This window comes from Schistosoma haematobium, chromosome ZW, assembly GCF_000699445.3.
Source record: "Schistosoma haematobium chromosome ZW, whole genome shotgun sequence".
NCBI classification, from domain to species: Eukaryota; Metazoa; Platyhelminthes; class Trematoda; order Strigeidida; family Schistosomatidae; genus Schistosoma; species Schistosoma haematobium.
Window position 1 is genome coordinate 3,953,020 of NC_067195.1, and position 19,616 is coordinate 3,972,635.

General features: G+C 35.2%; 1 protein-coding gene across 2 annotated transcripts; it reads left to right on the top strand.

Moving 5' to 3' along the window:
* Positions 1 to 5,537: 5,537 nt before the first annotated feature.
* Positions 5,538 to 18,840, top strand: ASTE1_4 (Protein asteroid 1; the record flags this gene model as incomplete). Of its 2 annotated transcripts, none has more annotated exons than XM_051210217.1 (3): positions 5,538 to 8,838; positions 8,877 to 10,356; positions 15,247 to 18,840. In XM_051210217.1, 2 exons carry the CDS (start codon positions 10,111 to 10,113, stop codon positions 18,136 to 18,138), a joined length of 3,138 nt encoding a protein of 1,045 aa, XP_051070186.1. In that variant the 3' UTR covers positions 18,139 to 18,840. The 2 variants fall into 2 exon arrangements, with proteins under 2 accessions (XP_051070186.1, XP_012795678.1); XM_012940224.2 differs by lacking the exon at positions 15,247 to 18,840 and having other exon boundaries at positions 8,440 to 8,622; positions 8,656 to 8,838; positions 8,884 to 9,230.
* Positions 18,841 to 19,616: the final 776 nt, after the last annotated feature.

Genomic DNA, 19,616 nt, shown 5'->3' on the forward strand with positions numbered 1-19,616 from the left:
GTTTATTAGCAGTGATCTTGAAATGTAGTCAGAACCAGGCATGCAGTCTACAAACACACACCTTTGTGCCGAACTAAACAATGCATTATGACGTATGATAACAGCATTATCCAAAGTACATTTTTGTATTTGTAAGGGGACTGACTTGGATTAACAATTCCATTTATGCCTATCATTTTCAGTAGGGGATAAGTTATTAGTATGAGTCTATGTCACTTCTGTCTTATGCGTAATTTATTAACGAAATGAACCCGTGATATGTTAGAGAGAGGTGGAATATAATAAATATGATATATCATTATAACATCTGATTCCTCCACTCAACTTCAGCTTCCAGGCACTTGTTATATAACTGTGTATACAGAATCTCGTACTGGTCGTTTTCTAATTTTGACACCTAATAGCACCAACGGAATCGAAAATTTAGGCAACTCTAGTCACTAAAATTATATGCTTGATTACTGCCCACAAATATTATAATTACACTGAATAAACTGAATTATAAGACAACCATCTATAATAAACTCGAGCGGTATCGTAATTATTGTTTCGTTTGGACAGATATATTACTTAAAATAGCTGCCTATAGATAATTAGACATATAACCCCCCGAAAACAAGCTATAGACCGGTAAGATTTACCTGATAGAAGGCAATCGATATTGTTTCGACACTTAAGACTAGTCATTTATGTAGCAAGACATGGTTCAAAACGCAATTACTAAAACCAAACTTGGCTTTAAACCTCTCTCCAGTAGCATTACTCACTGGCGGACTACTTCAAAATAAACGTGACTATTATTAAGCTTTCTGTCACTCCACTATGTACTGCACGTGTCCAGTGTAATGTAGTCTGACATGGTAGATGAAAATTACAGCCATAGCAAATTTCACAGCATAATCTAGTTTTTTAAATGAAAGTTACATCACAATATGACAAATTCATGAACTGCATGAACGTAAACATGATCGTTATTTCAGCCTATACTAGACTTACTTGACGTGACAATGTTAATGTATCTCCGCTGAAATTTTACTCCTATGGTCAACAATAGTGAATCTGCAGAACAGTAGTCTAGTTCGGTATTAGTGCTACCCTAACAATTGATCTAGTCCCGAAATTGCAGATTTGCCACGGCGTGAATACCTGATCTATAAAATCTTACATGGAAGCCACATCATTGTCTACACTGACTCGTCTTATCATGACAATGAGCAATATAATGTTTTGCACTTGAGACCACATTTTGGCTGAGGATAGAATAATAAATTTAATGTGGAAAGATATGGATTACATACAAATGACCACAACTGCAAGACTGAGCTACGCCATAGCGATCAGTTGTTCCAGCGTTCACCATTTTTGACCTTTTGGTGTTAAGTTTTCAATAAACACTTTCTCAGTTACCTCATGTTCAGCTTTGATGATTGTGTAGTTAGAACCGATACTAACACAAACCAATCGTCTACTGCTTCCAGTAAATAAGAGATTCGCGATTGACCATTTCTGGTGCCATGATGTTAGTATGCACATCGATGTAAAGATAACCTCACAGGCCACAACCTTGAGTAAAAAAGGAGTCATCAGTTGGTAATTAGAAAGACTGCTGTATTAGCCTCTTGTAAAGTGGAACTCTTTAAAAGCCAGAGAAATTCCAACTCAGAAAGTCGTTTCGTTAGTCAATGGAAAGACAGACCGGTCAATAATTGGTGGTGGTCGTTCCTCCTTCATGATGGGGGGGCCCTCAATTTAGAGTCATTGCGAGTAAGTGAGCTTGGATTATTTTCTTTGATCCATATGCTCCTGGGCAGATCTAGAGATGATAAGACTAGGCAGGACAAAACGATTTACGACGACTTATTTCGATGTAGAAGTGTGGATAACACAAACTTCTGTGTGCCGAAGAGGCCACGTAAATGAAAAAATCTTATGCGGATAGGTTTGATTTCCCTGAACATGAGCCTTAAACTGAAAAAGAGATAATGGGCATATTTGGATTACAGTTAAGTAGTATCTAATCCTAATGTAGGAAAGTTGAAAGCTTGTTCAGCGAGATGGATGAATTGCATGAAGTGAGCGATGCAAATAATGCTCATCTGATAGGTGTGATAGAAACATGGTTATCTTCCAAAATAGCTGATCAAGAACCGTCCTTACCGAGCATGTTTCCGTTCCTCATTGGTGGCAAAACTGGAATACGAAATAGAACTGCTTTATACATTAGTTGTATATCACCCTCAAGTTCAAGACTGGTGTACCATAAACTGTTATATCTAAATGAGCATACTCCATCCAACCCAGACGTGGTTCACTTCACAGTTTTGAGAGCGGCATTTTCATTGCTAGTAATACCCGTCACTTTTTTATTCTCACACTCCTTAAACCAGGGATTGTTCCTAAAAAAGTAAATCAGGTACGTGTAACCCCAGATTTCGCAGACCAGCAGTCTTTCAAACTGCCAACTGATGACTGTTCCTTTGTTACTCAAGGTTGTGGCCTGTGTGGTTATCATTACATTTCTTTGCATACTAACATCATGGTATCAGAGAGTCAATCCTGAATCCTCAATTTATTGAAAGCGATAGATGAGTAATCCACCATTCCTAACCATGATGGTTAGATATATGATTACTGATTTCAGAAACTACATTAAAGAATCTGGTTATTTTGAAAACCTTCCCCAGTTTTTTCATTAAGATATAAACCTTCAGATTGGACTGAGATTTTATCAGTCCAGTGGTGCTAGTTGCTGAGTTACAGAGTTTGTTCTGGGGGTCTTTAAGCAGTAAAACACATTGATGTGACCAAAACTTATTATCCGATGAATCAGGAAATTGAGAAGATCAATCAGTATTACCATTTATTGAGTTTTTCTCTCAGTTTTGTGTGTGTTCACCATTACCTACTATTTGTGTAGCCATATCTTGGATATTTATCAAACTTGTTATTATTAAAATTGTAGATCTGTCATGACATGGCTATCTAATCTATAAGGTTTTACATGGAAGTCATATCATTGTCTATTCTGACTTGTCGTATTGCGACAGTCAGCAATATAGTGTTTGGCACTTCTAAAGTACACATTTAAGCCAGAGGTAGAACGATATATCAAATATGAATAAAAGCGATGAATCTTTCCAGTAATTTCGTGCTCGGCTTCAAAGGTTGTGTGGTTAGGAACTAATGCCAATATAAACCTAATGACACTTTCTGTAAGCGTTTTCTTGTTAAAGGTACACTACCCTCACAGTAAGAATGATGTAGCTACATCCTTACACAAAGGGGACCACATGATAGAAACTTTCGGCAACTAACCGATTTTGATGCTCTCCAAGTAGGGATGTTTATTGGGAAAGTTAATTTCAGCATACTTATTAATATCTACCTATCAAACTTTTCGATAACTCTTTGTGGTACCCCAAGTATCTCGTCCCATTGGTTTTCTGGAATTTATCAAGGATGCACAATTTAAGCGTCTCTTTTTATAACTTGGAAAGGGTTGACTGACAAACTGCTTGAAATCAACCTAGTGTTTGCCCAAAAGCTCTGATTACCTTTCTAAGATTGTCGCTCTCTTAGAGTCTGTTCGATCAAGGTATAAAATGTTGTTTGGGCTGAAGGACAAACCCCACATAGCTCTCATATCAGCTCCAAATTTTAACCTGTACAGCATGTAAGTGTTAGGTGGGACGTGACCATCATATTTCATGTCCCTCTTAATTCTCTTCTCTCCAATAAATTCACTGCCAAACTGTAAAACTAATATTAATGTTAGAACACGATATGAGTAGTATGGAAATTTATACGAATTTCTCTGTGGTGAGAACTCGCAAGTGAAATTTACAACTGGAAGTAATGATGATGTGATTTCTTGATCATCACGTCAAATGAAGGCTCCCGTTAACTTAATTTCACAGATATCGGGGGAAATAACTCAAGATGTAACTGTCTAACCGTTCCTTTGGTTGTCGTTCAGTGTTTTCACCTGAAGGAATTACATCGTTTCTCATCATGACTCCATACTAATACATATGTATGGTTTATAGCAATGAAATCAATATTACGTACCGTAACGACTCTAGGAAATCAAACAGAGCATAAGAATAATTATATCTCTCCGTCAAAAAACATCCAGAAGCTAAAGCTCAATAATATCACTACTTACTGGTCTCCATAACAGAGCTGACTGCCTAACCAGTATTCATGACTCATGAACTTAGATTTGAAATACTAGGAGGCCCATTATATCACGTTATAACCTACGAATATTGTGTCGACAGAGAAAACTGTTACTCTAAGTTGGTGTCCAATGCGTTATCATAATTAATAAGCTAATCACGTATGAAAGACTATTGTAAGGTTCATGCTGTTCTAAAGCTAGCAGATTTTGAGGTTCTACATGACTCAGTAAATTTATTAGAATTATATTTCTCGGCCTTCTACCGCTACGCTAGCTGAATGACTGTTCTGAATTTAAATATTATCAATTTCTATCTTTCAAGAGAGCTAACGATCGCTTTTTCACAATTTCTGAGGTGATGACTTTAGAAAAGAAGTATGACGAATAAGCCAGCCATCGGTTTGTAGGTATTGTATTTAGGAGGCGATATCAATTTGTGGTGCAGCCTTTTGGCTTTGTAATGAGCCAATTAACACCGAAGAGATGCAGGGTCCCGAACCATCCTTGACCTTCCAACTTTGTCAAGAGGAAATAGTAAACAATCGTTTTGTGACATTGCCGTTCAGATTGTAAGAAATAACTTTTGGGTACTGAGGGATTATTACTCCTGACGCTCCATCTCGAATATGGATTAATAGTGTTTTGCCTAATTCAGGGGCCAATGTAACATTTTGTAAGCTATTCTCATGAAGATGCCACAGGCACTCGGAGTTTGACAACGCTTTAATCAGTAACACCTTCTAATATGAATCGTACCCACCAAGTGAAATCAAAAGACAGAAGCGAGGAGGTTCAAAGATATATTTGATAGGCTATCAATATATCGAGGATCGACTGATCTAATTTGGCTAGCGATTGCAGGGGATGTTGAGCATGGAGTTACCAACCATGATTCCGTGTGGATGCATGACCGAGCGCCTTCAGCTAGGTGAGTCCATTAAAACTAATGTGGTCAGTATACAATGCCGAAGACTTACAGAGTTACTTATTTTGGGGATTTATTTACCTCTACACTCACTAAGACGACTGCAAGCATTTATAAGCAGGCTCTTTCGTTATCCCCCACAAGATGATACGCTCAAGGATGCATTTCAACGCCGAAATACAATAATCACTTTCTAGAGTGTAAAGAGTTACGAAAGCTACTTTACACAATGATAATACGGTTAAATAGATGCTACAAGTTAGATGCCTTTTGGCACGACGAATGTTACTCATTCCCAACTCTCGAAAGATTTTTACGTTCCTTTTACTCAGAATCACTGTGAAGAGATCTCTTTGAAGCAGGGTGGTAAAATGAGATGTTTCTTGATAGAGCGTTGAATAAATACTAAGAACGTACGTCAGACCTTAAAACTGCGAATTTGGAGCCGCGGTTAGCTTAAGTGTAGCGTTACTACTAGTAGTAGTCATACTTCTCTACTCGAATTCTTCTGGTTCTCTGCGTTTATCATTTCAGCATAATTCAAAGGTTAATTTAGTGCTGAAGTCTTGTAGGACTATGTCTCGCATAAAATATTGTGGAAGACAAGTGAAAAGCTGTCCTTTTTCCATAAATTAAGTACTTTTGCGTGACAATGTCACGTGTCAAGTGTACGATATCTCACACTACCAATTCTGAGAAACTCTTGGTTAAATATTGAAAACTTGAAACCTAGTTTCGTTCTGGGCTTTCCGTTGTGATTTCTCAAAATTATCTCCAGCGTTTTAACGAAACTTCCTAAATTTACCAGTCTTCCCAAGCTGCCAATTTTGGGGAAGCCGCTATAGTAAATTTTGGGGAAATGGCACAAAAACCCCAAAATTTCCCCAGACCTGGGGAAACCTCCAGAATCTCCCCAATGTTGTGACAATTGTCACAACGTCTCGTTTAAAATTTCCTGATTTTACGATAGATACGTTACTTATTTTTAATGGATTTTTAGCCGAGAGATGTGCAAAAAGACATTCCCGAAAGAGGTAATAAGGTAGAGGTCCTAGTCGAAAATGAAAACAAAAAGCCACAGCGAAGAGACATTTGACCTTCCCGTCATTCTACTTGTTTTATGGCTCCACTTTGCAATACTGGTGTGGTCAACAGCGGAGGTTTATGCTTATTATTAGAATACAAGATTTCACATAATTTACCACCAACTGGCATTCGTCAGGTTGTGCATACTACAGTCTTATAATATAGGTAGGGTCATGTCATCCAGGTATTCAGAAATTTTGGTCATTCAGTAGTAGGTTAGAGGGCTATCTTGACCATCATATTTTCGTGTTTCACCACACCCATTGTTTCTTTTCCATTTTCTCAAGGAAAGCTGGAATAGTCCTAGCGATTGTAGGGATTACTCATGTGAAACTTGCAAGTTGACTGAAAGTTCATTATGTTTCATATTTTCCGTTACTCATTCCTGTTTCGATATTCCGTGAAAGCTTTCCCAATAACATATTACTTCGGCCTTGAAGTTTTCTTTCTAATCAGTCATAACTTCCTCGTAAATACAAATTGGTATCCGATTTACATAATTTGTCTTAAGTTCGTAGATATGAGCTACTTCAAGTGGAACCCAAAGCGGGATTTCATTCAGTCGCCCAGGTTTTCGGTTTCCGGTCAAATGATCACTGCCAAAAACACTTCGCTTATTTCGGTCTGATTGCCGTAAAATATTCGGCCCATGAACAATATTTAAACGTATACTACTGTCATCAAATTGTATATTGAATGCTACATTTATGTTGGGAGTCTCATCCCTGGTGGGTGAAATTTTGACACGAATTCAGAAAGCCCGGTTGATTATTGCCAACTTGCGTCACATGTAGCGTAGGAGGAAAATCCGTTTGCTAACTAAAGAGCAAGTTTACTGCTCACCAGTCCTCTGCATTCTTCTTTATGAGTATGGAATATGGGCTTTAAAAATAGAGAATGTTTGTAGGTTACTAGTATTCGATCATAGGTGCCTTCAAAGCATTACTCCTGTATTTTGGAATAATCGAGTTCCCAATGTTGTGGTTAGACGTAGAGTATTGGGTATATATTAAAAACCGATTGACGAGGTAGTAGATCTGTATTGACTGAGATAGTTGGGACATATCTTACGTATGCTTATCCACCGATTACCTCGATGCGTAATGATTGCTGCTGTACCAGTGGGTTAGAAGAAAAGTAGAGGCGGCCCAGCCAACACATGACATCAGGTGTATATACCTACATCATTGTGATCGATTCTGAGCCATGTCACCCAGAGTTTCCAACCGTTGGTTACGATAGTCACACAGACCCCAACCAAGTAGACTGCATCTACCAACATGGCTCACACCAGAAGTTGTTGAAAGGAGTTGGAAGAAAGTTGGGGCAGCCAAACCAAAATGTGGCACCAGTCCTTTAAGTCACTAACTTCTAGTCTGAGTCATGTTGGTAGATGCAGACTACTTGGTTGGGGTCCGCGTGACTATTACAACCAACGGTTGGAGACTGGGTGACATGGCTCAGGATCGATCACAATTGCGTAGGTGTATACACTCTTTGTCTTCCCCTAAACCATGAGATTAAAATTGCTCTATGCCTTTATTTTTACGAACGAGTTTTTGAATCTGTGCAGAGATTTCATCAGACGTCAATCTACTAGGGGTGGTCAGACTTCCAAGATAAGTGAAGTTATGGACGCGTTCGACTACTTCACTCTTGGTCGGGCTCCGCGTGATCATCGTAATTAATGGTTGGAGACTTGGCATGGCAGTTCAACATCGTTAGCAATATTTTGGTGGAGTTTTGTTCTCTGAGCTGGATGGTTTGGTCGTGGAGCTTTCATCGTTCTTCTGAACGACATCATCAGCACAAACTTCAGATAGAAGTGAAGTGTTCGAATTTCTCCATATGTGTTTCACAGCTTGTTCTGTGCACCTCGATGTTGATTGGTTCTCCACCATCGTTAGCAATAGCCCAGGTGCATTCACTCTTTGTCTTCCCAGAAGTTCCAAGTTCCTAAATTCCTCATTTTTTAAATTATTCCACTCATTGTTCTCGAATTGTTCTCGAATTGTATCTTGCATGCCTTATCCTTTCCATCATCACCATTAGTCCCGTTACTTCCTCGACTACTTTGGGACTTACTCTGACGATTTCATGTCTCTGTGCAAAAGGGGTGTCACAAACTAATGTACACTTGTACCAGGTTCTTACGTCGTATTTGACTGATTGGCCATACCTTGTGCTTCACTTTTCTTAAATTTACAAATCTGATACCAGATCTATGAAAAAAATCTATGTCTTCCTAATGGTTCATTTTATTTACAGTTGCTACATGTGTGATCACAGCATTGGTGGTCATTGTTGTCATTCGCATAAAGCCGATAATTCCCCATCGTTTAGCTTGTACTGGTTTATTGATATACATAATGTAGAATGTTTGAATGAATCTGTTTCTGGAAGTGGTAAACTTGTTTTCAAGCCTTATGAGGTATGCTTACTGTTTCATAATTACTGTGTTTAGGATCGTAAAGATTCAACTGTTTATGTTGAAAGTGATGTTGATCAGGAATTGTTATTTAATATACCGTTTACTGGAAATATAAAACTAATGAGTATTATTATTTCTGGTGCTGATACCGAACAACATCCAAGTCAAGTGTCGTTGTACAAAAATAAACCTTTCATGACATTTGAAGATTTAAGTGTAAGTTTATTTTAAACTAAATGTAATTTGATGCCAAGAAAATAGGCTGAATGTGAACAATCACTCGAATTAACTGTTGATCCAAATGGTGAAGTGATATATCCATTGAAAATTTCACGATTTTCTAATGTGCAAACACTGAGTTTACATTTCAGTGCTAATTACGGGGGTGATACAACACGGATTCACTACATTGGCTTGCGGGGAGATTATACACCAGCACCGAGACGAGAAGCTGTTATTACAAATTACGAAGTAACTCCAAATGTTTCTGATTTAAAAGACAACATATTACAAACCCAGAGTCGTTTTGTTGAATAAATATAAGTCTTTTGTCGTCACATGTTTTTTCTTCTTCCAATATTTTTATATGTATCATTTTTCACTGAATAATGATATTATCTTCTAGAAAACATGAATGTAAAAAAGACATGAATTTCAACGTTGACTTAGTTCAAAACATCTCTCAACTTCTTTCACCTCTAATTACTGAAGATGAATTAAAATATCTTGAAAAACTTCCGAGAGGACCTTTATCTAGTAAATCGTCTCATCAAGATACTATTGTTCCTAATCTATTGAAAAATGCAGAAGATGAAGTTCTACGTTTATATCATAGGCAGGAATACTTTAGAAAAGCTTATAATAATACACTTAAACGAATGGATACTTTAGCTAATAGTCTACCATCATATGCTCTTGATTATATTACAACTTCAGGATATCATAAAGATGCACTTAATAAAGAAGATGAAGAAGAAGAAGAGGAGGATATTCCACTTGACCCTGATTATGTTAATTTTATGATGAAAACTATACAACATCGTCAAAATCGTGATAATATTGAATCAAATGTATATGATATTCAATCAATGTTAAAAGCACCACCTCGTAAATTGAATCAATCTACAGATATTCAAACAATTGATTCTCAAATTGAAATGCTTGAAGCTTCTCTATTACATTATTATGAATTTGTATCACCTTGTCGTGATTCACCAGTTTGGCCTGTCTTACCATTAAAACGAAGTTTGTAATTATTTAACTTTTAATACAAACATTGATTATAAATATTTTCAAACATCTTACCTTCTTATATTTTTGGAATATTTGAAATGCTATTTGTTACTATCCTCTTTTTTTTGATATTACAGACAATGAATAAAGTAATTAACAGTGTATTAGATTGAGGCCAAAATCATATTACTGGAGATTTAACTATTTTATTTAACAATTCCTATTGTTATTATTATTATTAGTATTATCATCATCATGGGTGTACGAGGATTAACAACCTACTTACAAAGTGATCCACGAAATTTTACTGAATATCAATTACATAATACAACTGTGATTATTGATGGATTGAATTTTTTAAATTTTCTCTATTTTGATTCTGGATTATATACACAATTTAATGGAGAATATTTAGCATTCAGTGGAGTAATTTATCGTTTTATCAATACATTAAAACGGTGTAATATAAACCCTATTTTTGTTCTAGATGGGTGTCATGATGTGAGTTCAAGTTCTTTTTATCAGTATGAATGGGTCTTTTTCTATGCAAATCAATAATTAAATACAATTTTATACTTAAAGCCGTTTTCAAAACGTCACAAATGTACAGAGCCAGTCTGCAAGGTTTCACTGAACTTTAATCAAAAGTATTGTTATAGTTTGGGATAATTGTGACCGTGGCCACTGCTTATCTCAACATGTGATGCTGGAAAACGTAAGTGTAGGTTGGAAGAAAGCTACGAACATATAAATCAAGACGTGTTTTCTGTTGATGAAGATATTGACTATTGATCTGAGCCATGCTAATCAGTGTAGTCTACCTGGTTTAGGTTTGTAGGATAATCGTGGTTACTTTTTGGAGGCATTAATTGTTGTAAGTCAGTATCGATTTCATCAATTTATGTACATTTATCCTTTATCTTTCCATAGATCTTGAGTTTTAATCATATTTGACAATATTTGCAGAATTTTTAAAGAGTTTGGTAGAGTTTAAAATTCTTTTTGGTGTAGCCATGGTTGATGGTACTAAATGAGAATGTTCAAGCACTTATGCAAATAACTATATTAGAATTAATGATCAAGTAGATTTACGATGACCTTTCTATTTAATATTGTGTTTGTGTAATTTTTTGGGTCCTTAGGTTTGTAGACAGTAGATACACTGACGTTGTAAAACTTGAGGTACTATTAGCTATATGTACTCGAAGTGACAGAATTATCCCTATTACTCCTTCTTTAGATAGTTCTTTTGAATACATTGGTTTCTTTGAAGTATTACAATATAGGACATTGCTTTGTTTTTGTTGGCTTTGAAAGAAGGGTTTTTTGTAAATTCTGTTGGCCATACTTTCTTGGAGTTAGAGACAAATTCTGGAATCTACCATCTTTTTTTCCTCTGGCATTATAGTCATAGGTTGTCAAATAGATTTGAGGATTACTTTTAAATATTACTTTGATAAGCCACTGAGAACATTAAAAATGACCAACGTGCCTTCTGTATGTGTCTTTTATTTGTTTGTTTTATTTATTTGAACACAAATATTGGTACAAAGGGGTACCGAATACATATGCGCCACACAATAACAATGAGGTTGTGAAGATATAGAGAATGTACAGTGCGTACAATAAAAAGGCAAATAACAACAAACAGAAATAAGTGTATGAGGGTGAAATAATAGTAATGGAAAAGGCAGTTCAGTTATCAAAAATACAACCAGAAAGAATTCATCCAGTTAAGGAAGTTACGTTCATTTTTTATGAAGAAAGTTACAGCAGAATCGCCATTGGCTCCTATTATGAGCCATGTCTGACAACATGTGTTGCACCATCTCTAGGACCCCAACCAGGGGGTCATGAAGGGCCAACAGAAGCCATTCTTGCACAGCTTTCTCTCATACCACGACACAGTGTCATAAACTGACCACCTCTCCGCTTTCTCCAACCGGTTCTGGTTTCGGCAAATAATGTACGATGTGGAATTCTTTGGGACGACATTCGTAGGGCATGTCCGAACCACCGATGCCCTTGTTTCAAGATAGTGACACAAATTGAATTATCTTCGTTGTGCCCGAACAGACGATGCTGAACCTCTGCATTACTAACATGGTGTTGCCTCTGAATGTCAGCAATCCTCCGGAGACAACGATGATCAAACACAGTGAGTCGTCTAACATCATCAACTTGGAGGGGCCAGGTTTCACAAGCACAGAGCAAAACTACTCTTACTGATACGTAGCAGATCCGATCTTTTATAACCAGACTGACATCACGAAGGCGCCAAAGATGGCCCAAACTGGCATAAGCCGCTCTGGCTTTCACTATACGTGAATTGATCTTATCACTCAAGCCACTACCAGCACTTATGCAGCTACTCAGATACACGAACTTCTCGACTACTTCTATCTTCTCACTACCCAGGGTGGGTGCAGGTTCAGAGTTCTGCCAGTTTTGCTAAAGTACTTTGCACTTTGAAGGTGCAAAACACACACCATATCTACGGACACTACTTTTCCAATTGATTAAGTACGGATTGTATGGCTTGGGTAGCATCGCCCAGTACGACAATATCATCTGTATACTTAAGGTTGAGAAGCCTTTCTCCAGGCAATAAATTCACACCACCATTATCTATGTTCGTCTGGACTGTTTCCAGAAGGTCATCGATAGCATAGTTTTGGAGGAGGGGTGAGATTAGGCAACCCTGTCTAACCCCACTGCTTGAATGGAACAATGGAGAGAGGTGGTTGTATGCCCTCACTTTGCCTGAGGTGTTAGTATATAGGGCTTTCAAGATATTAATAAACTCAGACATACCCTTCCTCAATAGACAGTTGCAGAAAACATTCCTGTCCAGCTAATCGAAGTTGACCCTAAAAGAGGGTAGATATGTGACGTAGTATAAATGGAATAAAAATGAATGTTATCAAGTGATTGTGAGTGTGATTTGTCTGAATGCTAATAGAAGGAAGAATAATTTTTCTGGTAGTAATCTTCATTTGGTTTGTGTGTGGGCTGTGATACTGCCTGAATGTCCAAACCGAAGCAGGACATTTCGCTAAAAATGTGACTAATTATTTCCTTCAACAAATGCCCGTTCCTTATTTTATCAGAGCATGCAACAGTCGTGATATTAACTGTATCAGAGGTTTGTAAGTGCAGTTCAGGGTTTGATTTACTTAGTAGACTCTTTCATAATTTACCATTAAATCTTATCTAACTTTTTATGAACTGATTATTTCCGATTTGATAGATTGGTTTCAAATCGTCGATTTGAAATAACTTTGTTTAAAGTACTAAACTTTATGGCCATTTGTTGTGCGTAAGGTATTATTCTATCTTTGTTGAAGTTTTCGACAGATTTCCCAAATTGATTTTATGCTTAAGTGAGTGGTGATTATTCTAAAAATTGACAGCTTGGCAGTCAAGAAATTTAACTTTGAATCAATAGGTCACAGGTTGAGACGTCTTTCCACCTACTTCGGTTTAAATAGTTGTGCTGTATCATAAGTCGTCGATTAAAAGATAGTTTGGCTCAAACCCAGATATATAAACCTCTACTTAGTAAGTAGGTCACATTATCATTATCAAGAAGATCGAGTTGTTGACCCAAAGCCCTTAACTAGTCAATACCGATATCCAGCTTTCAATAATACTTGTTACTTCATAGCGAATTTATATGGACTATACATATTAGTTTACGAAATATTTAACAGTAAAATAAACATTTTTCTAGTTATGTAGAAGGTAATTATTTGTCAGATACAAATTCTATAGATCATTATTCATCAGACAACAAGATTAATACCTTTCTCTACTGAGTTCAATCGTCAGCTACTGTATTACCGTATTGTATTGACTGGTCTCCTAGTATTACAGTTATACTATATGTCTAACTATCTAATTGTTTATTTATATCTATTTATTTAAATACATAAACATTGGTACTAGGAGGCACCAAACAGATATGCGCCACATAAACCATTCGATTTTTGTGAAAGGTGATATACTGCCCGGGTGCCGAAATGGAAGCAGGTGGTTTTCTTAGAAGACCACACTGCGAGTCTTTGCCCCAGCGGTCTAATCCACAAGGCAGTGGAGCAACGTAGCGCGATGTAATCCCATGGTAGCCGGTAACCAACAATAGGTTCATACGCCATGTACATACGCTCATGTACACTACTGGTTTGGAATCAAGGTTTTCCAACTCCCCTAGGTGAACTCTCTGTGTCCACCAACCCGGTTAAAGCGCCGGATATCCGGTTTTCGTCCTCTCAATCTCGTAGACAACACCCCCGCCGCGAGAAGGCAGTGATTAGGACTCCCCTGACAGTGGTTGTATGCATGTGGCCAGGTAAGAGCATTTCGAGAGTTAGAGTTGACTCTCCCCATTCTCATCTGTACCAGGATATTTGTGGGTTAAATAGGATTTCTCTGCCATTAGTTTCGAATCAAAGGGGTTTTCCAATTCCCGTAAGGGGATTCTTCGTATCCACTATTATCAACTAATGTTAATGAAGTCGGACTAAATAATAAAATTTTGTAAAAGTTTCACAATCAAATTCCATCTAATTTTGTAATTATTTACAATCATCTTCATATTACATAATTATTGATGATTAGTAGTATAATTGGCTCTTATAATCAAATTTTTAATCAGTAGTTTCTTTTATTATTATTATTTTGAATATTTATAAAATCATTTTAATAATTCACTTGGTATTGTTTGGCTTGTGTCTTGTCAATTGAGGTTTAAGACTGCAATTGATCAGTCTGTTATAACAATATTAAGTGAATTTCAACTTCACCCCATTGCACAAGCAAGTGGCTATCAGGACTCAGTAGCTGAGTGGATAACGCGATGGCGTTTGAAACGAATGTTACTGGGTTCGAGTCCCAGAATGAACATCAACTCTGAAATGCAGATACATCCAACTGACCAGTCCCCAAATAGGCGGAAACGCGCGTCGAACTGGATTCCACTACTAGCCATTATCCATCATTGCTTACAAAAAGCTTGTGAATTAAGGCAATATCAAGGCATACGCACAGTATGCACATATTCCAATAACAGACTGATCAATTACAGTCTTAAACCTCAATGGTAAGATACAAGCCAAACAATACCAAGTGAATTTAAATTCACCACATCACACAAGAAGTGGCTATCAGAACTCAGTAGCTAAGTGGATAACGCGATGGCATTTGAAGCGAGTGTTACTGGATTCAAGTCGCAGAGTGACTATCAACTCTGAGATCCAGGTACATCCAACTGATGAGTCCCAAATAGGACGAAACGCTAGTCACTGCTACCCATTATCCATCATTGCTTATTTTAATAATGTTAAAAACTTTTTTCTTTTTTTTTTTTTTGATTCTATAATATGTATGTAGCATTTTAAATTGAATACACAAATGAAAAGAAATTATCAACGTATGCAAACATGTCGTCAATTATTAAATTCTATTAAACATAATCAATTATCATCAACTCATTCATTATATAATGTTCAATTACTTCCACCATTAACCATTATAACATTTATTCAAATATTAAATCAATTAAATATTCATTATATTACATGTGATAGTGAAGCTGATCAAAATGTCATGAATTTAGGCATATATTTTAAATGTCCAATTATAAGTAATGATTCCGATTTTTATATCACTATCCCTAATCATAATCATAATGATAATCCAATGAATGATGATGATGATAATGTCTCATTTTTACCTTTATCATTGATATCCTTTAAACCAATAATCAATATAAATCAATGTTATTCTTGTCAAAAATATAATCAATTATGTATGTATTTAAAATGTCAAAAATTTTTAATTAATGGACCAGGTTTAAAAAATTTATCCATTAATCAACGTTCATTATTAGCTAGTTTATTAGGGAATGATTATATTTCATCAAATCAATTTATTCATAAATTACCTATATCATTTAATGATAAAACAATCTTATTACATCATAATACTATGACTAAACAAATAAAATTAAAACGTCGTAAATTAATTATATTACAATTAATTAATTGGTTATTACAATTTAATGATAATAATAATCATAATAATACTAATCTTGATAAACCAATTCAATGTTTATTAAATAAATATCCTAAATTAGAACGTAATCAATTATATCATCAATTAATGTATAGTATTCATACTTATCATATTCATTCAAATTTATTCTATTTACATTTTAATAATGATTTGAAATTATTTAAATGGATTCCTACATTTGTAAATAAAAAGAATATAAAATCTGATATTGATTGTAGTATTGGCAACAATAGTAGTAGTCGTTGTAGTAATACAATGATGAAATCTGTCACAATGCAACAACAATCATCACCATTGAATTCATCATGTTCTTCTGAATATGATAAAGAAATTGATGAAAATCAAATATTAACTACTAAAGAAGAAGACGATGATGATGATGATGATGAAGATGATAGTCGTAATACAATGATGAAATCTGTCACAAATCGACAACAATTATCACCATTGAATGTATCATGTTCTTCGGAATATGATAGTGAAATTGATAAAAATCAAATATTAACTGTTGAAGAACAAGAAGATGATGATGATCATAATGACCATAGTAACAATAATGATGATGATGCTGTGAAAGAAGATGATGATGATGATGATGATGGTGGTGTTAATGAACTGAATGAATATGATACTAATGAATCCACTCATAATAATAATAATAATAATAATAGTAATAATAATTCATATAAAATAACAACATATTGGCCTGCTGAATTATTAAATTCATTTAGAAAATATTTAATTTTACCAATATTTTTAGATAGTATCTTATCATATGGTACAATATGTCTATGTTGTATTGAATCATTATATCATTATTCATCTATCTATTCTAATACAATATATCTTCGTACATTAATTTATAATTTATTATTAGGCATTGAATCAAATTATACATTACGTTATCCAAATCAATTAATTGGTTTAAATCAATTCAATAATAATAATAATAATAATAATACTTTGTATTATATTATAGAATATGATCGTAAAAATGCATTTCATATCAAAAAACGTAAAATATTCGTTGAACCAATACACTTATTATCATTATGTAATACTCCTACTTCTACTCCTACTCCTACCCCTCCTCCTCCTCCTACTACTCCTACTCCTACTCCTACTACTACTACTACTAATGATAATAATAATAGCAATAATAATGAACTAAATATAAAAAGAGATCCGCGTTTAATATTTCTTCAGCAATATTTAAATCTTGATTATCATTTTATGGAATTACATAATGATTGGTTAATATCTATTGTATTAATTAATGTATTGAATTATAAAAGTCAATCTATACCACTTTATACTACTACTAATACTACTAGTAATATTGATGATATCACTCAATGTCCTATCTCATTGACATTTGGTGCTATATGTATATGTACATATTTATTAACCATACATTCTAATCATCATTTATCATTCTATAAATTATTAAATAAACATTATTATAAATGTGCAAATTATTTTCTAAAACATATAAAATCTTTGATAAATAATAAAAAAAATGTTAATAAAAAACAATTAAATAAATTAAATATTAATTATGTACATAGATATGGTCAATTACAAATAATTTATATTACATTATATACATTAATTCATTTATTAGATACCATAGTAACAATCAATCAAAAAAATCAATTAAAAACTTGTTTAAATTTTTTATCGATTTATTTTATGTTTCCAAGTGGTTATCTTTTTCATAATATATGTCATTGTATTAGTTTCATTCCATCCAATGGTAATAATAATAATAATAATAATGATAATAGTAATGAACGTTATCACTATGTACGTAATGTAATTATCAAAGAATTATTAAATTATAATCATCATACTAATCAATATTTAAATGATGCATTTAATTTATTTGATCAATATTTACACATGTGTAATAGTAATCCATTCAATCATGTATTGAATAAATCTTTGAAAAAATTCAATTTTATAAACTATTCAAAATCATTAAAAGAGAATGTAATCAAACAAGATTTATTGACCATAGCAACAACAACAACACTACCACCACCACCAACAACAACAAATAAACCAATTCAAATGAAAATGAAAAAAATAAAGAGAAAATGTAAACCATCAAAAAATAATAATAATAAACAATGTAAACAATTATCCTATGCTGAAATAGAAGAGAAAGTTAGAAAATTAATGTTAGAAAATGGTTTATTAGATTAAAGATAAAAAGTAAGAAGAGATTTTTATCATCTGTGTATTGTAAATAGTATTTTTTTTTACAAAAAAATTAAAAAAATACATGGTATTTATTAAAGAATTCTTTCAGTGTACTGTTCTATATTAATGAAGTCGATATTGGATGTTTGTTTAGTTTAAGATAATGAATGATACAAACAAGGACTTACTTTACTTATTTACTTAGGCCTCTTACTCCCAATAGTGCTCCCAAATGCTTTGGTACGGCCGAAAGTAGGGAGAGTCCGCTCTCCCTCTCGAAATGCTCTCACATGGCCACGTGTATATAGCCTCTACCAGGGAAGTCCTACTCACTGACTTCTCGTGGCGTTATTGTTGTTTATGAGAATGAGAGAACGAAAAGCGAATGTCCGGCGCTTGAACCGGATTCCAAACCAATGGTGCACATGGGCTCCAGTATCCTGCGGAAACAAATAGCGTATGAACAAATTGTTGTTCACCGGCTTCCATGGGACTGCATCTCCTTACGACGCTCCACTGCCTTGTGGATCAGACCTTCAAGTCGAAGGCTCGTGGAGTGGCCTCCTAAGAAGATCACCTGCTTCGGTTTGGACACCGGGGCAGTATTACAGCCCTCACGCATATCAAATGAGATTTGTGTGGCGCATATGTATTTGGTGCCTCCTTGTACCGATATCTATGTGTTAAAATAAATAAATAACAAATAACTCCCAATGGAGCATAAGCCGCCCACATGCATTCTCCAACCCATTCTGTCTTGGATCTTCCTTTCCAGTTCTATTTAATTTTTGTTCATTCCACTCATGTCTATTTCCATTTCTCGGTGTAATGTATTCTTTCGTCTTTTCTCTTTTGGCCTTGAGGATTCTATGTGAGGGCTTGCTTTGTGATGCGGTTGGGTGCTTTCCTCAATGTGTGTCCTATCCACTTCCAGCGATTCTTCCTGATTTCCTCCGCTGGATTCTGATTTGTTCTCTCTCACAGTAGGTTGTTACTGATAGTGTCTGGTCAACCGTTTCGAAGTAGTTTGCATAGACAACTGTTGATGAACACTTGTATCTTCTCGATGATGGCTTTCGTAGTTCTCCAGGTTTCCACCCCATACAGTAGAAATGTTTTGACATTTGTATTGAAAATTCTGATTTTGGTGTTGATTAACAGAGGGTTGTTTCCAGCTCCAGATGTTCTTCAACTGTAAATATCCTGCTCTTGCTTTGCCAGTCCGCGCCTTCACATCTGTATCAGGTTCACCGTGCTGCCCAGATATGCAAAGGTTTTTACACCTTCCAAATCTTCTCCGTCAAGTGTGGTTTGATTGGTGCATGTTGTGTTGTATAGGAGAATCTTGCTATTCCTTTTGTGCATGTTGAGACCTACTGCTGCTGAGTCTGCTGCTACACTGGTGCTCTTCTGCATTTGTTGTTACGTGTGCGATAGAATAGCCAGATCATCTGCGAAGTCTAGATCGTTCAGCACAAACA